The following is a 26,161-nucleotide window of genomic DNA, read 5'->3' as shown; positions in this document are numbered from 1 at the left end:
ATTGTTTTGTATTTGTATTTCTCAGTCCCTCGTGTCTTAAGTGAAGACTTCAACAGAACACACATCCTTCTGTTTCGCAGCTTCAACTGACTTTCATCAGCTGATCACCCCCCGTTAATTACCACAACTGCGAGGTCTTGCTCGTGATTACATCAGAATCACGTCAGCCAATAGAAACCATGCAACCCCGTAACACTTTGTTGCATTCAAAGACACTAGCTCTAATGCATGTAGTGTATGTACTTGTGTTTGTTTATTCAGTTACTTATCCCTTTTGTAGGATTGTATCTTAAGGTGGTTGAAATTCCAGACATGCACCTAAAGGATGGATTTATCTCAGTCTTGTCTTTATGAGATCTTTGACTGCTTACTGACTGACTTGTTAATTCACGTGAGTTCGCCTCTGCTTCTTCACAACTCTGGTCATATAATTACAAATAAATATTAAACTTTGATACCTGGCCAGTGAAACAATCATTTGGGCAGAGGTGTAGCTAGGGTGGGGGAGAGAGAGGGAAAAATTGGAAAATCCCCCCCGGGCACCCACTTGAGGTGGGCCCTAAATGAGTGGTTAAGAAAGAAGTTAAGCCCCCCGGGCCCCCAGACGACTGCAAATTCCTAGCTACGCCACTGCCTTTGGGTAAATTCCACTTTGACTATTTTGCGTCTTTGTGTCAGTCCTCTCACAGTTATAAAAAAGGACTATTATATAAATGACTACTGTGACCATTTGCTGGTAGACAACTAAACCCTTTTAGGAGTAAAATATAAAACTTCAAATAACTTGAACAATACTGAATATAATGTTACGTATTTCTGAATCTTCTGGCTAGAAGTATTAGTAGGCACACAAATAAAAACACTGTAAAGAACTTGACGACTAAACTTTCAGCTTCATATAACTTTAATGACTATTAACTCTAACATTAATGTAACATGTAGCGTAGAAGACTGTACAATATCTGTCAGTTTACAGTTAGCTATACTTCGTTGCACTGCATCTCTTCACTTCGTTGCACTTCATCTCTTCTCAACTTCTTCGAGCCGTATTCCACAGAACAGACCAACGACACACTTCCCAGTGTCGCTCCAGGTCTCCCAAAGCTGAACCAAGTCGTACTCAAGTCTACCGAATCATAGCCGCACACGTCTTACATCGACTGTATCGACTGTAACGGCTCAAGTCCACTGTAGTTCGCTGTATAGACTTTAACGACAGTAGTCCACTCCAGTTAACTCTACCCTAGTTAACTTGCATCGAGTCGTACACATTTCTCTTCCACAGAGCCGCACACGTCTTACATTGTCTGTATCGACTGTCACGACTCACTCACGACTCCATACGACTGACTTTCACATTAACTTTCTGGCTTATATAGAGTCCCTAATCGCTTCTCCTAAGTTGCGCAAACACTCCTAGTATCCTCTGGAATAACATGTCAGGAAACGTCACATCCTGTCTTTATTTATACACGTAGATTCCAGAAAACACTCGCTGCAGTGTCATCAAGTCGGGGTCACACGTAGTGACCTTTATCTGTCACTGTTCATTAGTAACTGTCCCCCTACTTAGATCTGTTCGTCCCCTGGAACAACACGTGTGGACACGTCACATCCTGTCTTTGTTTGTACATGTAGATTCCAGGGAACACTAGCTGCTGTGTCATCTCGCCGGGGTCATACGTTGACCTCTACCTATCACTGTTCATTTGTAACAATAATATAGACAAAATCAACGTGTGATCGAATAAAACAAACGTTAGTAGACTTTGGTAATAATATCTTTTAACAAAATCTAACCCACTACAATAACACAACCGTTCAGTCTCACGTTCTGGAGTCGTCTCCCCTAAGACCAAGTGACGACAATGCCACCTATATTGCATCATTCGCAACCAATCGCTAAGCTTGGCCCACCGTCACCATAGAAACACATACACACACATACACTCCTTAACACCATTGGCTTTTGACGGTCTTTGACTTGTAGCACTAAACTTCTGATAGACAGCTAAACCGCTGTAGGTGAATTATATTTTAACTTGTAAAAACTCGATATAACTTGAATAACTTCCTTGTGAACAATAGTAAATAGACATTTTATTACAATAAAGACAAATTTAACTTCAGATGAAATGAAATAAATGAAGTAGACTTGAGTAATTAAATGAAAAATGGTATTTCGAACAAAATCTAACTCACTACAAAAATCACGTCTTTTCACTCTGGCAATCTGGAGTCGTCTGGCCTACCCTAAGACAGCTTACGACAGTGCCACTTATCTCGCTTCATCCACATTTCATAGCCTCCAACCCATTGCACCGTCACCATAGAAACACACACATGCACTACATAACATCATTGGTGGTACCATTTAATTGCCCTGTATTTCTGTTCTGTTTTCAATAGGTGCTGGATGTAGGTGCTAGTATGAGATCCTCTGTTATGGAGCAGTGGCAGCACTTGACCTAATAGTCCTGGCCACACGATGTCATGTAAGATTCATGCTGTGGACTAGAAAATTTATATCAACACACTCGGGCGCCAGTTTTGGCTGTGAGAGTAAACTTGGAGCAAGGGCGTGGCGCCACTTGATGGTTGCTGCCTTGTTTACATCTGTCCCCCCCCCCCCCCGTCTCCTCCTTGTTCACAATTTCCCGTTAAAACTCTCCCTGCCCCCCCCCCTACCTCAAAACTCTTTTGGCCTCTTGTTTGCTGTCTGTTCACCTGGTGCAGGTAGGACACCGCCCCTACCAGATCGCGAAAACAAAGTCTTCACTGGACACTCACGGGGCGAAAGGGGATGGTCGCCACCATTGATTGATTTGCTCCTTCAAGTTTTTTTGTTTCTTCTTCTTCACGTTACATTTGGTGTTTCTTGCATGAGGAGTCGACCCTGCTGTTCACTTGGACTAAAGGTAGATATCTAATACAAACTTTGGTTTCTCGCTAGTGTTTCCTTGTCCTGTTTTGTTGTCCGATGCTTAGATTCATGTATTTGTACTTTCCAATTTAAATGGATGCAAACATCAGTTAAACACGATGAAGTGATCCAATCAAATGTTAGACATGATGAAGTGATCCTATCAAATGTTAGACATGATGAAGTGATCCAATCAAATGTTAGACATGATGAAGTGATCCAATCAAATGTTAGACATGATGAAGTGATCCAATCAAATGTTAGACATGATGAAGTGATCCAATCAAATGTTAGACATGATGAAGTGATCCAATCAAATGTTAGACATGATGAAGTGATCCAATCAAATGTTAGACATGATGAAGTGATCCAATCAAATGTTAGACATGATGAAGTGATTCAATCAAATGTTAGACATGATGAAGTGATCCAATCAAATGTTAGACATGATGAAGTGATCCAATCAAATGTTAGACATGATGAAGTGATCCTATCAAATGTTAGACATGATGAAGTGATCCAATCAAATGTTAGACATAATGAAGTGATCCAATCAAATGTTAGACATGATGAAGTGATCCAATCAAATGTTAGACATGATGAAGTGATCCAATCAAATGTTAGACATGATGAAGTGATCCAATCAAATGTTAGACATGATGAAGTGATCCAATCAAATGTTAGACATGATGAAGTGATCCAATCAAATGTTAGACACGATGAAGTGATCCAATCAAATGTTAGACATGATGAAGTGATTCAATCAAATGTTAGACATGATGAAGTGATTCAATCAAATGTTAGACATGATGAAGTGATCCAATCAAATGTTAGACATGATGAAGTGATCCAATCAAATGTTAGACATGATGAAGTGATTCAATCAAATGTTAGACATGATGAAGTGATTCAATCAAATGTTAGACATGATGAAGTGATCCAATCAAATGTTAGACATGATGAGTTGATCCAATCAAATGTTAGACATGATGAAGTGATCCAATCAAATGTTAGACATGATGAAGTGATGCAATCAAATGTTAGACACAATGAAGTGATCCAATCAAATGTTAGACATGATGAAGTGATCCAATCAAATGTTAGACATGATGAAGTGATCCAATCAAATGTTAGACATGATGAAGTGATCCAATCAAATGTTAGACATGATGAAGTGATCCAATCAAATTTTAGACCTAATTTCAGATCTAGTAAGAACCCAAAAACAGCTTCCTGCATAATTTATAATTAAATCGCCCCTGAGATTTTGTGAGCTATATTTAGATCTACTTCAAGATGTTATTGGGCTCTAAAATAATTCTAATACTGTCACGGAACAACTTGTGTTGATATTAACGACAAGCGACGCGTTTTATTCTACGACAACCATACTTTTTGTTCCCTTTTAAATTTGTAACATTTTAAATACTAAGACCAAAAAAAGGCCAACCACCCAATGTGTCTACTCGACTTGCTGTCCTTCAATCTACATCATTTAGTTTTCACATTGGACTTTTGATGCAGCAAGTTACAAAAAAACAAAAAAACTCTCCTTTCTTTGTTTCTGTCTTGTATTTTGTTATGTACAACTCTGTATCATGCTGACGAATTGTTGATACTTCAAAGAATAGAAGAAAACGAATCTTCCGTCGTTGATAATTATCTTTGAAAACATTTCATTGAGAAATAAAAAACTGAAGCCATGAAATAAAGCTAATCGTTTGCAGTCATTTGATGTTGGGAATGGGGGGGGGGGGGCGTACCCTGATCCTTGAAGTTCCAACTGTGACGATAAAGATTGAAACGAGATCTCGCTATTACCTTACCGCCCCCCCCCCCCCCGACGTCTTATGTTTAAAAAAAAAACAAGCGGTGGGTTATTTTAACGAGATCCGGAACACTATCCAGGAATTTAAGTCAAAAACTCCAGTCCAACAACTCCCAGCCACATCCATACCCCTTTTTTTTTTTTTTTTTTTTTTTTTCATTCTCCCTCCCTTCCCCCCGCCCCCCCCCCCCGCCCCTTCCTACAGGTATTGTTTCTTCACTTGTATAAGTATCGACTTCATAAGTTCATATAACATAAACTATAGAATTTGGGGATCATTTTATAAACAACCTTTCTTCTTATTGTGTGGGTACATTGGTTCTGTTTTGCTTTTTTTAAAACGTAATATTTTAAACTTAATATTACTTCAAAATAAAAAAAAAGAATAATTAAAAAATAAAAAATTCTAAATATAATACAAATGGTTATTCAAAGCATATAAACTCACTGTCTGTCTGTCTATCTGTCTGTCTGTCTGGTAAAAAGTTAGTATACGTTATTTCTCTCACACCATTTCTCGTATCAAGTTGAAACTTTGCACAATTATTCATAGGCATAGACAAAAAATTAATTAATTTAAAAAAATTAACCTTTAGTCCATTATTTACTAGTAATTAATTATTTTGTTTGATATCAAAGTTTTCGACTGTCTCTTATCAAAGTTTTCGACTGTCTCTTATCAAAGTTTTCGACTGTCTCTTATCAAAGTTTTTGACTGTCTCTTATCAAAGTTTTCGACTGTCTCTTATCAAAGTTTTCGACTGTCTCTTATCAAAGTTTTCGACTATCTCTTATCAAAGTTTTCGACTGTCTCTTATCAAACTTTTCGACTGTCTCTTATTAAAGTTTTTGACTGTCTCTTATCAAAGTTTTTGACTGTCTCTTATCAAAGTTTTCGACTGTCTCTTATCAAAGTTTTCGACTGTCTCTTATCAAACTTTTCGACTGTCTCTTATCAAAGTTTTTGACTGTCTCTTATCAAAGTTTTCGACTGTCTCTTATCAAACTTTTCGACTGTCTCTTATCAAACTTTTCGACTGTCTCTTATCAAACTTTTCGACTGTCTCTTATCAAAGTTTTTGACTGTCTCTTATCAAAGTTTTTGACTGTCTCTTATCAAAGTTTTTGACTGTCTCTTATCAAACTTTTCGACTGTCTCTTATCAAACTTTTCGACTGTCTCTTATCAAACTTTTCGACTGTCTCTTATCAAACTTTTCGACTGTCTCTTATCAAACTTTTCGACTGTCTCTTATCAAACTTTTCGACTGTCTCTTATCAAAGTTTTCGACTGTCTCTTATCAAAGTTTTCGACTGTCTCTTATCAAAGTTTTTGACTGTCTCTTATCAAAATTTTTGACTGTCTCTTATCAAAGTTTTTGACTGTCTCTTATCAAAGTTTTCGACTGTCTCTTATCAAAGTTTTTGACTGTCTCTTATCAAAGTTTTTGACTGTCTCTTATCAAAGTTTTTGACTGTCTCTTATCAAAGTTTTTGACTGTCTCTTATCAAAGTTTTTGACTGTCTCTTATCAAAGTTTTCGACTGTCTCTTATCAAAGTTTTTGACTGTCTCTTATCAAAGTTTTCAACTGTCTCTTATCACGTAGTCAATGTCTAACAACAACAACAAAGTAATTGAATGTGCATTGAAACAAAGCTAACGAGGCCAGTCATACAGAATCTGAAATTATATTACACTTAATATTTGGAATCGGTTTTAGGTCTAGGATTTCCAAAGCTTGTTGATCGGTGGAACTTTCATGTTGAAGATCTGTGTTTGGCATTGCGTGTTTTTTTTTTTAAATATATACCTGTGGAGTTTGGTGGATTTAAATCAGTGTGGTACCCATAGTTTGAGTATCGCTGCCCTAACAGGTACCCTGGGGGGGGGGGGTAGCGTGGTGAAGTGCGAGGCTCCCAGGTGACGTCACCTGCTGGGATTGATTTGGAGATCAGTGCGAACAGGAGGCAAGGACTCGCCGGTCTTATGTCTCAAGTTTAGGTGGGAAATCTTATTTGTGCGCACATGGCGCAGTGCACATGGCGAGTGCATTAGTACATTTGTGTGTGTGTGTGTGCATATGAGTCTCTGTGTTTTTGAAATAGTTGAAATAAAGGTGAAGTAGTTGTTTTCTTTCTAGTATTTAGATCTAATGATTAGAAGTTATACACTAATAGATCTAATTATTAGAAGTTATACAATAATAGATCTAATGATTAGAAGTTATACACTAATAGATCTAATTATTAGAAGTTATACACTAATAGATCTAATGATTAGAAGTTATACACTAATAGATCTAATTATTAGAAGTTATACAATAATCGATCTAATTATTAGAAGTTATACACTAATAGATCTAATGATTAGAAGTTATACACTAATAGATCTAATGATTAGAAGTTATACACTAATAGATCTAATTATTAGAAGTTATACACTAATAGATCTAATTATTAGAAGTTATACACTAATAGATCTAATGATAAGAAGATATACAATAATAGATTGGAAAAAATAACTTATATTAAACACTAAGTGAAATTAGAAGGAAAAAAATTCAATATTTTTATTGATTTTTTCCCCAACTTCCTTTTGATAACAACCAATGGTCTAGCAGCCTTAGCTAATGATATCTATTTATATTCAACATTCCTTTTATTTTATTTTCATCTAGGTACATCGCAATTTTTTTTTTAACAGATGCATTTAGATGTTTAAGTGAATGTTACGCTCACTGGTGTCGCTCTAAACAGTCACGTGTTTCTTGGAACAAAAATGATTGGCCTATGTGCAGTGCCCTTGCCTGCCCCCCCCCCCCAATGTTTTTTTAAAAAAGCAAAAGATTAAGTTACATTATGATGATTACAAGGGGGGGCCCATATTACAAATACTCTAGGGCTTTAGCAAGTCTAAATCCGGCTCTGTTTCTGTGGAGTTGCTTTTTCTGTGTGGTCGACGACGAGCACAATCTCATTGTCTGTGTACTCGAAGATTGTAGGGAAAATAATAACAAGAATAATAATCTGAGAACCGCTTGAAATACAAACGTTTCACATAAGATTGAAACATGTTTTTTTTCCATCAAGAGTCCATATTGACCATTGATCGTAACATGGAACAGATCTGTTAGTCAACCATCAAACACTGGTTGCTTTGCTTTTCCTGCCCGCTCCACTGGTTTCTATATACCCCGACCCCCCTTTTCCCTGTTCTGAAAGAGAAATCCCGGACTGCGATAAGGAATCACTTTGTTCCTGTTCTGAAATGACACAATGGAAATACCTGCTTGAGGTCAGGTTTATTACAGGGGATTTTCCTCCTCCCCTGATTAAAAAGTTCTTCAGGTCAGAGAAGGAGGATTCTAAATGTTTTTAATATCTTTGTATCTACTTATCCCCCCTTTCGCTTTTTTCTTCACCCCCCTACCTCTTTTCTAAAGTATCTAATGAAATAGAACTCGCCAGAATGTAGTTCAGTGCTAGTTGTTGTTAACATTGTTTCAGGTGAAAACTACACAATGTAGAAAACATTTAAACTTTCTTCTTCCTCTCTCTCCCTCTCTCTTTCTCTCTTATTGACCAATAACTTTGATTCGGACTCAAAACTTTAATTAATAACGACTCCTATGCATCTATACAACTTGAATGAAACTATCCTTTACTATTTACTGTTGCAGTTGGTAATTGTATAATTCTTGTATTTATTTGTTTGTTTATTTTCGGTTATTTATGTTGTCTATTTCAATAACGCACGGAAAGAGAAAGCGGATAAAGAGAATGGCTATACACACTATTAACTTGTAGAATGTTTGTTTGTAAAATGTTTCGGATGTTCCTTCAGAGTTGAAGATAGTGTTACTTCCTAGTCCAAACCTCCTGCAGAACGACGGTGGATGGGAGCGGGGAGGGTTTGAACCCGGGACCATCGATAAATCCAAACGACAGTCCAGCGCGCAAACCGCACGACCAGGCAGCCATCCAAACAAGCAAGCCATAGTGAGGAAAAGGCTGCATCGAACATTTGTCTCTCTGGAGCCACCTACTTTGGTTGGGAAAACGAGACCTGTCCCCAAACTAACACAGTGTTGTCTGATTACCTCCCTTATTTAGACTCTCTTTAATTAGCATGCAGAGTTATAAAAAGGAAGGGGGAGTTTTTATTGGAAGAGTTATGAGATGTCTGACAGGCCTAATGTTCCTCGATTAAAAATGATATCGCTAACACGGTGACCAGTGGTCAGCTAGAACTCCGAAATCAATGAGAAGAAACATTGAGACAGTTCCAGTGACAGCTGTGTGTAGACTTTTTTAGTGTAGAGTTGGAAGTTATTCTAGTCGTTCTTCTTTCTATTTGGAAATATAAGTCTGTATGAAGTCTTCTTTCTGTTTAATTTCTGTTTGGAAATATAAGTCTGTATGAAGTCTTCTTTCTGTTTCAATGATTTCTGTTTGGAAATATAATTTTGTGTGATGTCGTTTTTTTTTTCCCCCTGAGGTTTTCTCTAGTGCCCTGCTAAAGTTTTTTCCAGACTTTCCCAGTAATTCTGGAATGACCCATATTTCTATTTTTGTTGGCAACAAACCTTCAATAAAAGAAATGGCTCCCCATTTGTCATTGATATCATTGCGATGAGTCAGAGAGAGAGAGAGAGCCAGTGTCGACAAGTTGTCTGATAAGAATACACCCCCCCCCCTTTTTTATTCTTCCTCGCCACCTATTGTTTTGTTTTTCATACTTGTATTTTAATTGATCTTTACCCTTCACTTTTGATTCCCTCCCCCCCCCCCGACCCATCACGTTGAAGCATACTTTACCAGGAGCCAAATTAGAGCCTATAAGCGCCATTCACGAGAACCGTCTACTCCCTTAAACTGTGTCATTCGTCTGACACTTCCTCTCCCCCGTTTTCCCACTTTTCTTTGTCTAATCCACTTTTGACACCTTTTAAAAAAAAAAAAGGGAGGGGGGGCTCTATACCCTCTAGCCTGCTGACATCTAAAACAAGATCCTTGTTCTCCAAAAATGGAGTAGAGAGAGAGAGAATGAGGGGGGGGGGGAGGAATACACATGTAGTAGGTTGTTATCTATCGTTAGTGCTGGTAGATATCACACTTCGACACTTTGCCTAATCTGTAGTGCGTGTGTTTTTGTTTGGACCACAGCATTGTTGTATCAATTGGCAGGATCGTTGTTGATATCTCCTGGCCTTCATCTTCTGAGATTCACAAGAGGGGAATGCCCTCTTCTTCTTGAAGGGTTAATCTCTTAAGGAGGGAATAGAACACCAAAACAGCCCGGGTGTCATAAATGCAGAAAGCTCCATAAAAACAATTGAAGGTCACTTGACAATAATTTTTCATGGCTGGCAGTAAATTAGCTTCATGCGTGCTTTCACATTTCAAAACGAGGTAAATTCTGTTTCAAGTGGAGTGAGTGGATGTGTGGGCGAGACCACTTGACCACCAAACCAAAGAGGGGGTCGAGTTCGAATCACGATGGGGACTAAGGATTTGAGATGTATGTTAGTTGAGCTTCTTAAAAAAGTTATCCCCCCCCCCCACCCACAGATACCCCAATGCTTGATTTCTTGTGGGGATTGAAGGAACTCCGAGACTGACTCTTTCTCAACTTCACTTCTGCTGGTGTCGGCCAAGTCAGCCAGGAAAACCAACGACTTGGCAGAATTTAAGTCATTGATTAACATGCATGACTAGATTGACTTAGGGACACCCTAGAACGTAATCATGTTCTTTTTGTAAGTAAAGTCTGTATTTTATAAGATAAGATCAGAAGACATACTTGTTGTGAAAGTATTTTGGTATGTGTGTGTATGTCGTGGAGCATGAGTGTCCACCCTTAAGTTACGCCCCTGTTCTGTACCAGTCCAGTGGTGGAATGTTTCAGCCTAGCGGGGGTAACGTGAGATCAGGAATACAGAAGGGCAGTTGAGCGGCTAGGCCTGTTGGTGTAGGTTGTGAGACGGTAGAACACATCCTCTACGATTGCAGGGTACTCAAGAAACACAAATGAAGATAGTAGTCTTGAAACAGATAGAACTGGTGCATGCTGGGGTCTCGCCCTGTACGGAGACAAGCGGACCCTAAAGAACACTACCAGATACCTGGACCTTGATGTAAGGGATTAATCCCAGTACGGAGCCTTAGTGCGTGGAGGCTTACAAATGGTGTAGGTTTTGAGCATGGTTTTGAGGTAGAAAATAGAATGTACATAAAGTGCTGCAGATTACTATTAAATAAAACTATTCGAGTTTGGTACTTCGATGAGACGTTTTTTTTTTTGGTTCATTAACAATTAGGAAGTCATCACAGTGCTCATTTTCATACTCGCGTTCTTCCACCTGGTTCTGTAACCTTACAGATCGTTTTTATTTTTAAAACATTTGATCTTCTAAAGTGTTAATACAATTCCATTCCAAGCTTTTCTAAGGCACTACAGGCCATTGGTAGAAATATATTGGCTCATTGTAGGCCAATATTAGAGAATTAAGTGGCTCATTGGAAACCAATATTAGAGAATTAAGTGGCTCATTGTAAACCAATATTAGAGAATTAAGTGGCTCATTGTAGGCCAATATTAGAGAATTAAGTGGCTCATTGTAAACCAATATTAGAGAATTAAGTGGCTCATTGTAGGCCAATATTAGAGAATTAAGTGGCTCATTGGAAACCAATATTAGAGAATTAAGTGGCTCATTGTAAACCAATATTAGAGAATTAAGTGGCTCATTGTAGGCCAATATTAGAGAATTAAGTGGCTCATTGTAAACCAATATTAGAGAATTAAGTGGCTCATTGTAGGCCAATATTAGAGAATTAAGTGGCTCATTGTAGACCAATATTAGAGAATTACGTTTCTCATTGTAAACCAATATTAGAGAATTAAGTGGCTCATTGGAAACCAATATTAGAGAATTAAGTGGCTCATTGTAAACCAATATTAGAGAATTAAGTGGCTCATTGTAAACCAATATTAGATAATTAAGTGGCTCATTGTAAACCAATATTAGAGAATTAAGTGGCTCATTGTAGGCCAATATTAGAGAATTAAGTGGCTCATCGTAAACCAATATTAGAGAATTAAGTGGCTCATTGTAGGCCAATATTAGAGAATTAAGTGGCTCATTGTAGACCAATATTAGAGAATTACGTTTCTCATTGTAAACCAATATTAGAGAATTAAGTGGCTCATTGTAAACCAATATTAGAGAATTAAGTGGCTCATTGTAAACCAATATTAGAGAATTAAGTGGCTCATCGTAAACCAATATTAGAGAATTAAGTGGCTCATTGTAAACCAATATTAGAGAATTAAGTGGCTCATTGTAGGCCAACATTAAAGAAGTAAGATTTCCACTTTGTATTACAAAAAGTAAGGAACCAAAACAACCACCTTGAACCATTCGTTTGGAACAAAACACAAACACAATGTATTCATCAATAAGAGCTAGAGAGGAACTTATTTGTCCACTGTGCACCAGATAACTCAAGATCCATGATACGCTTAGCAACATGGTGCCTACATTTCAACGACCTCTTCCTTTAAAAAAAAAACAAAAAAACATTTTTTTACCTGTCTTTCTGTTTTACTTCCAAGTTTTTTTATTTCCTTCCAACTTTCTGTCTATCATCTAGTACACCTTGGCCCATCCCTCTCTGCGATGGTTCTGAATTATGTGTACATACCTGTACCTCCCACACCCACACCTCATTAGAAGGCCTCCCATCCCTCCAACCAAATCTTATGTTTGTCTTCTTTGTACCTCTCTCTCTTTCTCTCTCTCTCTCTCTCTTGCTTTTTTTCTATTTCTCTTGCTTTCTCTCAACTCTCCACCACTCTCATATATCCGTCTCACTCTGACTAAACTAGAACCTAGAGTCTGATTGTTACGTGAAGCTGGTCTGCATTATGTGGTGCCCAAATCGTCTCCACAGTGAGACATAATTCGACCTGCGGGCCATTTTAATTTTCGACACTTATGTCGCGAGCCACATGACCGAAAAGATACACAAAAAAAAAAAAAAAAAAAACGAAATGAAATTCCCCTGATATTAGCACATAGGAAATCCGGGGATCTAGTATTTACATTTATTAATGAGCTATTTGAAGTATACTTTTACGCGCCCAAAAATGGCTTCATTTCTCTACTTAAAATTTGTGCAACATCGTAGCTAGCTTTACGAAACAAATATGATGGCTTATTGTCACGTTCCACACACACACAAAACAAGCAAAGTTCCGTTCACTTTTCCTGGTAGATTCTACATTCAGAGAGCCCCATTCCATAAACACTCAAACATTAAAAGCCTTGGTACCATTAGAGAAAAGTGAGGACCCTAACGTGAAGATAAAGTATCAACTTTTTTTTTTTTTGATGGGCGATTTTCTACACTTTGTGCCGACATTTCGGTGGACAGGAATAAACCACGTCGCGGGCCGCATAGGACACGCGGGCCGTATTTTAAACATCGCTGAGCTAAATGATTGTATTTTATCTCCAGGTTAGTTAGTCACTACGTACTTTTAACTTTTAACTGTGTACTATCGTGTACTTCCTTATGATAACGACTTATCTTGGTTCACATACAGTCCATACAATTCTCAGACCTCCATAATGTGTACTATTGTGTACATATCGGACTTGCGTGCATATACACGCTACAATAACAATTATATATATATATATATATATATATATATATATATATATATATATATATATATATATATATATATATATATATATTATGTATATTTATAGTTATAGTTATATAACTTAAGGCGTATGTATGTATGTCCCGCATAAAAATCAAAACCGTTTGACAAATCTTGATAAAACTTAGCATAAGTGTTCCTTAGGTCATGGCGGAGACAGTACTGCAATTTTTCTCCCTTGACCGGAGGGCCCTTAAAAAAAAAGGAGTCTATTTTGTCTCTATAAGAGAACGAAGTTTTTTTTTTTTTTTTTTTTTTTTCACCAAATCGGGTAAACCCGTTTTCACGTAATATGAATAAGTCGGCTGTACGGGTAAACCCATTTTCGTGGCAAAATAAAAAAACAAAGCGAAGGAAACATTCTCCAAGTTTGACATAGATCTAAATCCAATCCACAGTACATGTAATACTCAAACTAAGGCCCGCAGGCGCGGGTCATATCCAGCTAGTAAAGATATATATATTAATAAGATATATATATATCAAATGCTACATCTTTGGGCCCCCAAGAAACCTTAAAACCATTGTCACATCACAGGGAAAAATGATTATTTATTCTTAAATAACCGGCATAAAGTTAAAAGTTAATATAATTTTCCAATCCTTATAACTGTTTCAAAACATAAGATGGTTAGCATGTTGGTCCCTTTTAAAAGAATTATATTTTTTTTTTAACAAAAAGTTTGTTTCGAACAATCAAATCTAAAACAGCTTGGGGGGTTCGGTCGTGGAGACGAAAGGCCCAGGTGAGATCTGCATGGAGGGATGTGTTGAGTCAAGCCAGAGCCATGGGCTGTAGCGCCACTGGGATAGATGAATTGTTGCGAACAATAATTATTTGAAATTAAGGTTTATTATTTCCCTAGCTCTAGTCCTCTCCGTTTGACATACCGATCGTATTTTAGTATTCACGAAGACATCTGTTTCAGTCACCTTTCCACACATATCTAATATATTGTAATGACCATGTTCTGTAGTGACTCTATGGTTGCGTTCTTAGCGGCTTCATAGGATAGAGCGAACACAAGGGCTTCGCTGGTGTGGTGGAATAAGTCCGCCGATCGGTTCGTTTGCACTTCCCGATGGGGACGATGGCCTGCGACTCCTAGGGGTAAAGTCTTAGAGCCACAACGTGGTAAATATTTGGTTGATGTTATATAGGCACATAGACAGGCACAAGCAAAACGCAAAGCTTATTGATTTTATGAAAGAACAAATATTTAATAAAGATTAATTAAGAAGAAATACAATCAGTGAGTGAGGGGGGGGGGATGTACAAGAAGATTTAGGATTTTATGGTGACGTTTAAGATAATATCATCACTGGGATGTTGCTCATAAAGATTCGTGTATGGTTTGCTTATTCGGCTGTCTCTCACTTATCTGTTATGCAAGGTTCTCTTTCGGGGTGGGGTAAGCTGAAGCTCCGTTGTGTTTTAGCCAGTTGTTGGTGCCCTGCAGGTAGGCAGGCGCTAGTGTGAGGAATATGAGGATGCCACGCGGTGGGCTTACTCCTGTGGTAGTTGCAGACCGGTCCTGGGACGTCAGCCTGGAATGCCTTCGGTTCGGGTCGAGGGTGATGAGTGACTCACCCTCAACGGGAATGTGTGGAGAGCTGCTGAGGTCTGCCTTCAGGCAACAAAACACGCCAGCCCTGGTGTAGGAGGCTATGAAATGAGACATGAGAGAAGCCTGAATTATTAAACCATGCAGGCTGGTCGGCGAGGGGCGCATCCTTGATAGGAGCGTCTCCCTCAGGCTAACTAAGATACTTGTCAACAACATTTTACTAGGTCTAGTAATAATTGCTATACCAATAATACAATAATAATAATACAAATATAAATGTACAAGGCAGGGGCATAAATGAGGAGGGAAACAGGGGGACCATATTACAGGGTTGTAGCCCCTGTGACCTCATTGACCCACAGGTAAACAAGTCCGCGGTCACTCGTGACCAGAGGACCGTGACAAGAAGAAGGGAGGGGGGGGGGGGTGCAAAAGGGCACATAACTATGCAGGTCGACAAGCTGAAAATAGTGGGGTAGACACGCGAGACTGATTCTCGGGACCTAAGGATGCATGGTAACAGCACAGTATGTGCATAACCAAAACAAGCATGATCATAGTGTATATATATGTGCACATATACAGGTACATATGCACAGGTAAGAAAATGATCTAGACGCGAATAGGTCCAGATGGATATGGATATGAATGAATAACAAATGCATAAATAGACATTAGGGTTAACTGAATCGCAAGGTGGATGTCCACCGTTGGGACTACAGTCAACATTGACGAGTAAACGAGGAACACATATTCAAAGATATTTACAAATGTAATATTTGGAAGCAAACAAGGGTTAACATGGTAATGATACATGAACATATATGTTACAGGCGAAGACACACTAAATAATAATGATAAAGTTTTTCCAACTCACCCGCTTTGCCTTACACAAGTTCCCAAATGAATCGTTGACTTGAGAGTCTTCTGACTTCTCAGTGATTCTGATCTAGAATGGCATTAACCTGAAACTTTCGTCTCCGGCTTTTATAGGTTCCCGAACGGTATGTTAAGAGTAGTGACGATCCAATGGCCAGCGAGTCTTTTGAGTTTAGAATTGTTAAATTGGACCAATCTTTTCATTTGGGGCTCATTCACCTGACTTCTTTAACCCGCGACCCGGGGGGGGGGGGACGAAGGAGGATGAAAGCGGAACCATACCATAATTATCAGGCTGGACCATCGCTCGACGGTACCGCGGACGGAAACGATTTGAATAGCCCTGGCGTTAGGAGTGTCGACTCAAAGGGATGTACGTGGACACCAAATTTTAATGTCCCTGGACTTTACGGTTGCGTGCTTTTGTTTCGGCGTTTGGGGCGTAACTTTCAATTTTAATGTTCCTGAACTGAACGGCTGCGTACGTTTGTTTCGGCGTCTGGGTGTAACTTGGGATGTGTGTTTATGGCCTATAATTTGGGGGTTGGATTGGTGTAATAGATTGTTTGTGTTCTACCCTGGTCAGTTTAGTGTAAAAGGGACTAGTGGTTAAGAGGGGGGGGGGGTTAGTTCCGCACTGGTCAGTTCTGTATTGAGAAGGGACGCGTTTCGTCACACACCCCTCCGCCAAAGATAATGCATTGTAAAGGCATTATTAATTTCGAAATTCTGAACTGACCTGTGAGAGGTTGCCTAGATGATAGAGGGACAAGCGGGGCCCCTACGTAGGAGCGTGCATTCACTGATCACGTCATCAGGTCCAGCGTGAGCTGGGATGCTATGGTGGACATCAAACTCCACCACAGGATCTGGGGTTGATGTATTGGCAGACACACTTATGCACCAATCAAGGAAGGCGAGAGTTACTCCCTCTTTGTGACTGCCATTACGGGCAAGAGAGTGGCTAAATAGTAGTAGCCGGGACTGGGTGTTCAGCTTGTTTTCATTGTGTTGAAGCTGCGGAAGGCCCTTCGAGAACTTAGGCGTGGTGAGAAATACCTTACGCCGGCTGCAAAAGTGTGGCCACCCTATTCTATCAGACAGATAGCCTAGCAAGAATGTAGTGAGCATAAGTGTTACCACCAGTACTGGTTTGGGAAGCACATGGAGAGTTGAACCATCGTGTGAGGGCCCATGTGATGCTTTAGGGTTTGAACCATAGTGATGTGCAAGAAACATCAACGAGACTACTAGACATAGAAACTTTAGACATATTTTGCAGTCTTCTCGTTTATTAGCTGAGCTAACTTGCAGGTTTGATAGTTGGCTGGGTGGCGGGTCGTTTTCACTCAGAATGACCTCGGCGGGGTTAGAGGGTAGCTCATCTATGTGGCTTAAGGGCGGATGCGGTTTTAGACCCTCGGCGTTGAGGAGGGGTGCAGAAATGTGTAAAGTGGGGAACAGAGATGCCTTACCAGGCGGCTCGAAGGGGAGACATTGTCTTGTCCCATAACAGTTTGTACAGGCGCTTCTCGTGATGAGTGGCCTGGGGTGGGTTTCGGTGGACCGTGAGTTAAAGGCGGCACCAAGGGGTTTGATACCTCGCACTATATCAGGTGCAATCATGGTGGCGCTGGATGCGACGTCCATTACGCTGTCGATGCCAGTGTCCTGCAGAAGGACGATGGCGGCAGTGCCAGTGCCCTGTGCATTGATGGGTGCGCTGGCAGAATGGGTGCTTCGCTCGATGGCGAGAGCGTTGAGATTTGCGGCCTGCATGACAACATTCGTGCCGCTAGAGTCAGCGTTCTTCGTGATAGAACTGCTGATGGGATTCTCGGCCTTTACTCCTCGGCTCTGTTTAGAGTTCTGGGAGTTGGGTTGGCCAGTTTGCTGGGTTTGAGGGCCGAAGCGCTGGGATCGTGCCGCGTGACTTCGTGCTCCTCCCTCCCCGCCCGAATGGTGCTGTGGGAGGCCAAGTTTGCGAGCTATTGGGCGCCTATGTATTTTCGACTTATCCCTTTTCACGGGAACGAAAATCTTTGCAGACGACAGGTAGCTTCGTGGGGATTCCTTGTATCCTCTGCGGAGAGAGTTAAGGGTTTCCCTTGCGCCATCCTGTGGAGCCTGGGCTCCAGTAGTCACAGGGAATGCGCTGATGTGGTCCGTTTCAGGGACCGAGGGGTTAGCTGTATTGGGGTTCACCGGAGTGACCCCTGGGGTAGTGAGCCTCGGGTCTGTAGGAGTTCCCAGGAACACGTATTTATCACCAAGCGTTAGGTCAAAGCATGGATTGTCCATGACGGCCGCCTCTATCCTACCGTTGACATATCTAGATCTCACCTTTATTCGGGCGATCGGAAGGGTGAGTGGGGGAGAGTTCAAGTCTGCGCCTTGTATGGTGACCCATTTGTTGCTAATATAGCGGGGCTTTACCAATGATTTCCTGACGATTGCTGAAAAGGAGCAACCGGAATCGTATAGACAATTAGAGGATATTCCGTTCACTAATACCTTTTCGACTGTAGGGGGATGGTTACTCGGTGATGAGTCTAGGACGGGAGTTGCTTGTGTTATCACCATCAGTGGTTGGGCTGAGTAAGGGCGACTTCTATTATGACACTCGCTGGAGTCATGGGTAGGAGAGTTATGGAAGCTGCACCACTTCTTTTGCTGCCTCGGCGGGTTGGGAGGAATGGGGTGGCGGGGTGCTTGGTTGTTGGGCTGGCGTGTTTGTTTGTTGTTATTGTTATTGCTGCTAGTTGACGGGTCGGGCTGCTTATCTACCTTCGCTATCGATGGGCTTTGGTCTGATGTTTTAGTTTTCTGCTCCCTGTGGGCTGCTAGAAATCTATCAGAGTAACTGACTATTTCTTGTGGTGTAGTGACACCGCTTTCATCTATGAAGATGCGAAGGTCAGGGGTCATACATTCGCGGAGCTGTTCTACCAGAATAAGGTCTTTTAGGCCTTCATAATTTTGAGTGAAGGGACTTAAGGATAACCATTTATCCAAGTATTTCTCTAGTCTAGTAAAGAGACTGGAATACATCTCGCGCCTTTCAAGGCGAGAGTTCCTAAATTTCTTGTGGTAGGAGCTGGCGGTCAAGTCGAACTGGACTAGCAGTGCGTTCTTGAGCGCTGAGTAGTCGTTTTGACTGGATGAGGGGAGCTTAGCATACACCTCGTAGGCCTTACCCCGAAGAGCTTGTGACACTCTAAATGGCCATTTGCCAATTGGTAGCTGGTTGTTGGTAGCCACGTTTTGAAACCTTTCTAAGAAAGTCTCTATACTTTCTTTGGTTTCATCGAAAGGTTCTAAGTTGAAGTGAGGGGTTTGACAGTTAGGGGAGTTTTGATCGGCAGCAATTGTGATGCGGGATTCGTCGTTAGCTTTTAATTTTTCTAACTCTATTTCCTTTTCTTTCATACGGAACGCGTGAGCTTCCTTTTCCCTCTCTCTATCTATTTTTTCTTTTTCCCTTTCCCTTTCTCTATCTATTTTTTCTTTTTCCCTCTCTCTATTTTCCCACTCCTCGAACTTAGCCAGGACGAACGTTGGTCGATCATCAGGTCTGATACCTATTTGGTCTGCTAGCTCGTTGAGCTCGCGAATTTTGATAGATTTAGCTGATTCGGCTTTTGATCTAGTGCCTTCAGCCATGTTTGTGGGATAGAGGTGATGGGGAAATATGCTCAGAAGCTAAAGCGGGTGAGAGGCTAACTGAATATTTATTTAATTATGTCTTCACCTGTGTTATTATCTAAATATGATACAACAATTATATAATTAATATAATATACTATACAGCATTGACATAATCAAACCATACTGAGCAATGTGTAGTTCTATGTTATCAATATATATTTATAGGGTCTAGTGGGTGGAAATTTGTGAACGTTCTGCTTATTGCCTTGTGCCTATACTGAATGAGTTAGGGTTTTGTGATCCCGGACTAGGCGTCACAGTTTACCCCCGTTGTGGTGGAATAAGTCCGCCGATCGGTTCGTTTGCACTTCCCGATGGGGACGATGGCCTGCGACTCCTAGGGGTAAAGTCTTAGAGCCACAACGTGGTAAATATTTGGTTGATGTTATATAGGCACATAGACAGGCACAAGCAAAACGCAAAGCTTATTGATTTTATGAAAGAACAAATATTTAATAAAGATTAATTAAGAAGAAATACAATCAGTGAGTGAGGGGGGGGGATGTACAAGAAGATTTAGGATTTTATGGTGACGTTTAAGATAATATCATCACTGGGATGTTGCTCATAAAGATTCGTGTATGGTTTGCTTATTCGGCTGTCTCTCACTTATCTGTTATGCAAGGTTCTCTTTCGGGGTGGGGTAAGCTGAAGCTCCGTTGTGTTTTAGCCAGTTGTTGGTGCCCTGCAGGTAGGCAGGCGCTAGTGTGAGGAATATGAGGATGCCACGCGGTGGGCTTACTCCTGTGGTAGTTGCAGACCGGTCCTGGGACGTCAGCCTGGAATGCCTTCGGTTCGGGTCGAGGGTGATGAGTGACTCACCCTCAACGGGAATGTGTGGAGAGCTGCTGAGGTCTGCCTTCAGGCAACAAAACACGCCAGCCCTGGTGTAGGAGGCTATGAAATGAGACATGAGAGAAGCCTGAATTATTAAACCATGCAGGCTGGTCGGCGAGGGGCGCATCCTTGATAGGAGCGTCTCCCTCAGGCTAACTAAGATACTTGTCAACAACATTTTACTAGGTCTAGTAATAATTGCTATACCAATAATACAATAATAATAATACAAATATAAATGTACAAGGCAGGGGCATAAATGAGGAGGGAAACAGGGGGACCATATTACAGGGTTGTAGCCCCTGTGACCTCATTGACCCACAGGTAAACAAGTCCGCGGTCACTCGTGACCAGAGGACCGTGACAAGAAGAAGGGAGGGGGGGTGTGCAAAAGGGCACATAACTATGCAGGTCGACAAGCTGAAAATAGTGGGGTAGACACGCGAGACTGATTCTCGGGACCTAAGGATGCATGGTAACAGCACAGTATGTGCATAACCAAAACAAGCATGATCATAGTGTATATATATGTGCACATATACAGGTACATATGCACAGGTAAGAAAATGATCTAGACGCGAATAGGTCCAGATGGATATGGATATGAATGAATAACAAATGCATAAATAGACATTAGGGTTAACTGAATCGCAAGGTGGATGTCCACCGTTGGGACTACAGTCAACATTGACGAGTAAACGAGGAACACATATTCAAAGATATTTACAAATGTAATATTTGGAAGCAAACAAGGGTTAACATGGTAATGATACATGAACATATATGTTACAGGCGAAGACACACTAAATAATAATGATAAAGTTTTTCCAACTCACCCGCTTTGCCTTACACAAGTTCCCAAATGAATCGTTGACTTGAGAGTCTTCTGACTTCTCAGTGATTCTGATCTAGAATGGCATTAACCTGAAACTTTCGTCTCCGGCTTTTATAGGTTCCCGAACGGTATGTTAAGAGTAGTGACGATCCAATGGCCAGCGAGTCTTTTGAGTTTAGAATTGTTAAATTGGACCAATCTTTTCATTTGGGGCTCATTCACCTGACTTCTTTAACCCGCGACCCGGGGGGGGGGGGACGAAGGAGGATGAAAGCGGAACCATACCATAATTATCAGGCTGGACCATCGCTCGACGGTACCGCGGACGGAAACGATTTGAATAGCCCTGGCGTTAGGAGTGTCGACTCAAAGGGATGTACGTGGACACCAAATTTTAATGTCCCTGGACTTTACGGTTGCGTGCTTTTGTTTCGGCGTTTGGGGCGTAACTTTCAATTTTAATGTTCCTGAACTGAACGGCTGCGTACGTTTGTTTCGGCGTCTGGGTGTAACTTGGGATGTGTGTTTATGGCCTATAATTTGGGGGTTGGATTGGTGTAATAGATTGTTTGTGTTCTACCCTGGTCAGTTTAGTGTAAAAGGGACTAGTGGTTAAGAGGGGGGGGGGGTTAGTTCCGCACTGGTCAGTTCTGTATTGAGAAGGGACGCGTTTCGTCACAGCTGGCCTTACGCTTGCCACTAACTCTAATAACCTTTTTTAGCTCTGGATCTCGAACGGCATCGATGAAGGCATCAGTGACGATTACTTCGAGGAACTCCTGTGCTGCTGTGGGGTATGCCAGATGGGCAAGTCGTTCAATGTCCGTCTTTAGCTCTTGTGGGGTTTCACTGACCCGCTGTTGTCTGGTCTTCAGCTGGACCCTATAAACTTCCTGTAAGTTCTCGTCCCCGTATCGAAGCTCCATAGCCTGGACGAGAGCAGCATAATCCTGCTGGTTTGGAATGGATTGGAGTACTTCGGAAGCCTTTCCTCTAAGGGCCAGTACTAGAGCGGTCGCTTTTTCCTCCTCGCTGCTCCATTTGTTGACCTTAGCAGCTGCCTCAAACTGTCTTCTGTAGACTGACCAGGAGACGGACCCATCAAACACAGGGGGTTTCATCTTTACAAGCCCTTCGGGTAACATTGATCCTGTATTCATCTTTACAAGCCCTTCGGGTAACATTGATCCTGTATTACTCACCGGCGCCTTGCTGAGCCCTTCTCTAACTTGAACTTTCAGTTCTTCTATGTCTTTTTCTACCACATCGACTCTCTGATTCATCGTGATCTCCATCGTGGTTATTTTCTGGTTAACCGATACCAATTCTGTCCTGATACCTGAATCGAGTGTGTCTATTTTGTCCTGCATGGTTCTAATCCCTATATCAAGTGTATCCATCTTTTCCTGCATCTTACCTAGGAGTTCCATCTTTTCCTGCATCTTACCTAGGAGTTCAGTTATATCTGGCCCTACTTCGAATTGATAACTGTCCGGGTCTTCTTCTTCCTCAATCAGGGCCTGCCGGAGACGAGCTGTAAGTGTCTCCTTGCTACCACCAAGCTTTAGACCTCGATACCGAAGCTCTTGTTTTAGTTCTTTAATCAAGAGTTGGTCTAGTTGTTTCATAATAGGGGAAGCCATTACTAACTTACCTCCCGTTCGTTGAGTCGCCTATAATCCCACTTCTGACACCAATGTTACAACATTTAAAGGAGGCAACTCAACGAGGTATGGGAACAAAGATAATACAAAGTTTAATCAACATAGATCACCAAAAACAAGAACCGTTCCAATCTCAATCTTTTCGCACTTCCTCTTCCTCTCTCCCCGTTCATTTAGTCCATCATCGTGCGCTGGTGCGCAACCATAGAGTCACTACAGAACATGGTCATTACAATATAAAGCACATAGTAAGGCGTATGTACCTTTGTATGTCCCGCATAGAAATTAAAACCCTTTGACCAATCTTGATAAAACTTGACATAAATGTTCCTTAAGTCATGGCAGGAACCGTAGTGTATTTTTTAACGTCCCACCCCAACCGGGGGGGGGCCCTAAGAATACAAGAAAATACCATAACTTATCTCTTTTGAAGAGTGAAACGTTGAGAGAACTCGGGTAAACCCGGCCCGCAGCCCGACGGGTCATATTCGGCTAGTGTATACATATGAATGAAACGTAGCTATGAGATACACTTATTGGTAGTGAGCAGGGGCGGAGACATATGTGAATGAAGAGTCTGACTTACAAACAGATGTAGATCGATATGGAGGTGTAGATTTACACATACGGAACGCCTATATGGAAATATGCATTGCACACACTGACACAGGTACACATGTATGGTCACTACATATATACTCACATTAACTCACATACAAGTAACACAGCTTTGTACCCACGTTCTCACCGAGACCACGTGATTTGTCGCTCTTCATTAACTGTCAGGGTTATTCCCCCCCCCTTTTTTCTTTTTAAATTCTTCCACCCTAAGCAAGCTGGGCCTGGCCAGGTAAGTATGAGATAATTCACAGAACACGATTCGGGGGATGGGTGGGGATGGGCTTGTGCAGATAAACGGCAAGGGGGGGGGTGTGCTGTGAGAGGTGGCGTATCCGTGACCTTGCTCACTCCTGATGTTTTTTTTTTTTTGTGCTTTTTTTTTTTTTTACTGAACATGTTGCCATGCACTAGAGGCCCATACTCAAGTTTTTGGATTGAAGATCTACCCACTCCTTGATTTGTCTTTCGTCTGGATGTGAACCTCCCTCTTAAAGACACCCCTCCCCCCTTGCCCTTTTCATCTCTCTTTTCTCATTTCATTTTCTTTCTCCCATTTGTAAGCACTCTGGACTCAGTGGTCCCGGGTTCGATCATGACCTTGTTGTTTTTTCTTTGCTCGACGACACCCCCCAACCCCGACATCCTACTGGGCGTTTGGGCTAGAATGTAATAATTTTCAGTTGTAAAGGGCTCTCTTTCCAACTCTGTTACTTCTAGTTCTACTGACTCTCTTTCCAACTTTGTTACTTCTAGTTCTACTGACTCTCTTTCCAACTCTGTTACTTCTAGTTCTACTGACTCTCTTTCCAACTCTGTTGCTTCTAGTTCTACTGACTCTCTTTCCAACTCTGTTACTTCTAGTTCTACTGACTCTCTTTCCAACTCTGTTACTTCTAGTTCTACTGACTCTCTTTCCAACTCTGTTGCTTCTAGTTCTACTGACTCTCTTTCCAACTCTGTTACTTCTAGTTCTACTGACTCTCTTTCCAACTCTGTTGCTTCTAGTTCTACTGACTCTCTTTCCAACTCTGTTACTTCTAGTTCTACTGACTCTCTTTCCAACTCTGTTACTTCTAGTTCTACTGAGTCTCTTTCCAACTCTGTTACTTCTAGTTCTACTGACTCTCTTTCCAACTCTGTTACTTCTAGTTCTACTGAGTCTCTTTCCAACTCTGTTACTTCTAGTTCTACTGACTTTCTTTCCAACTCTGTTACTTCTAGTTCTACTGACTTTCTTTCCAACTCTGTTACTTCTAGTTCTACTGAGTCTCTTTCCAACTCTGTTACTTCTAGTTCTACTGACTCTCTTTCCAACTCTGTTACTTCTAGTTCTACTGACTCTCTTTCCAACTCTGTTACTTCTAGTTCTACTGACTCTCTTTCCAACTCTGTTACTTCTAGTTCTACTGACTCTCTTTCCAACTCTGTTACTTCTAGTTCTACTGACTCTCTTTCCAACTCTGTTGCTTCTAGTTCTACTGACTCTCTTTCCAACTCTGTTACTTCTAGTTCTACTGACTCTCTTTCCAACTTTGTTGCTTCTAGTTCTACTGACTCTCTTTCCAACTCTGTTACTTCTAGTTCTACTGACTCTCTTTCCAACTCTGTTACTTCTAGTTCTACTGAGTCTCTTTCCAACTCTGTTACTTCTAGTTCTACTGACTCTCTTTCCAACTCTGTTGCTTCTAGTTCTACTGACTCTCTTTCCAACTCTGTTACTTCTAGTTCTACTGACTCTCTTTCCAACTCTGTTGCTTCTAGTTCTACTGACTCTCTTTTAGATCACTCTAACTTAATTATACGTTTGTCTCGCCATTGGCCACTTTACCCCTGTTGTGCACTCATAAAAAATTGATCTAACGAATGTGTGCCAATATATTGACTATGTCCGAGAGATTTGATTCGGAAAGAATGTAGATAATGTGTTTAACGAATGCTGCACATGACACACAAAGGTGTGCATTGACGTCATTTCTTATGGACAGATTATAGACTGTCTTGAGTTTAAATCTCTTGAGAATTTATGCCAATGATAAGACTTCAGTCCACCTTAAATGAAAGCAACATATCTGTCTGAGCTGATTCTTAGCAGATGCTAATTCGCCAAAGCTATTTTTTAAAGAAGGCTCTAATTTAAGACTTATATAGAGAGGCCGAAGGTCGAGCCCACACATACCTCAATTTCCATCTATGTACCATCCACTGCCGGTATGATACATCGTGACAGGCTGATAAGGCTTTCTTTCATACCCGTCAAGTGAAAGCAAATGGATTACCCAAGACACTCTACGGAGTTCCATTTGCTTCTCTATTGCCCCCATTATTTCTATTCATGAACGTTTCCACCTAAGGTGGCTTGAGGATGAGCAGGGTGATGCGTAGGAAAAGTCTGTCCAAATTTTCTGTTTAAAATCCTAGACTTTGAATTGACTATTAAAGCAACGTCATTATCATACGTCTGCATTTTGCCCAGAAAACAATAACGATAGCTTCTCTTTCTTGGCAAACAGCACAACGGAAGTGGATTGAAATGATGTACTATTTTGCAAGTACAGATTTTT

At 40.9% G+C, this 26,161-nt stretch overlaps 2 protein-coding genes across 2 annotated transcripts in view; one reads left to right on the top strand and one right to left on the bottom strand.

Annotated features, from left to right (window-relative positions):
• The first annotated feature begins 2,724 nt into the window (after nt 1-2,724).
• The window catches only part of LOC106054617 (Krueppel-like factor 12), a 57,248-nt gene continuing 33,811 nt past the window's right edge, over nt 2,725-26,161 (top strand). Inside the window, exon 1 of the mRNA XM_056037753.1 lies at nt 2,725-2,918. Coding sequence (XP_055893728.1) covers nt 2,883-2,918 — 36 coding nt within the window. The 5' untranslated portion in view covers nt 2,725-2,882. The remainder of the gene's footprint in view (nt 2,919-26,161) is intronic.
• On the bottom strand, nt 16,289-21,629 carry LOC129927674 (uncharacterized). The gene is made up of 2 exons (XM_056037752.1): nt 21,317-21,629; nt 16,289-20,540 (listed from the first exon to the last, which is right to left on the bottom strand). Exon 2 carries the CDS (start codon nt 19,596-19,598, stop codon nt 16,689-16,691), a length of 2,910 nt encoding a protein of 969 aa, XP_055893727.1. The 5' UTR covers nt 19,599-20,540; nt 21,317-21,629; the 3' UTR covers nt 16,289-16,688.

The sequence above is a fragment of the Biomphalaria glabrata genome, chromosome 8, assembly GCF_947242115.1.
Source record: "Biomphalaria glabrata chromosome 8, xgBioGlab47.1, whole genome shotgun sequence".
Classification (NCBI taxonomy): domain Eukaryota; kingdom Metazoa; phylum Mollusca; class Gastropoda; family Planorbidae; genus Biomphalaria; species Biomphalaria glabrata.
Note: the sequence above shows the minus strand (reverse complement) of the source record. Positions and strands in the feature narration are given on the sequence as shown.

What these genes read in the sequence shown, in the direction of transcription:
- LOC129927674 (XM_056037752.1), bottom strand. Translation starts at nt 19,598, where the DNA reads ATGGCTGAAGGCACTAGATCAAAAGCCGAATCAGCTAAATCTATCAAA.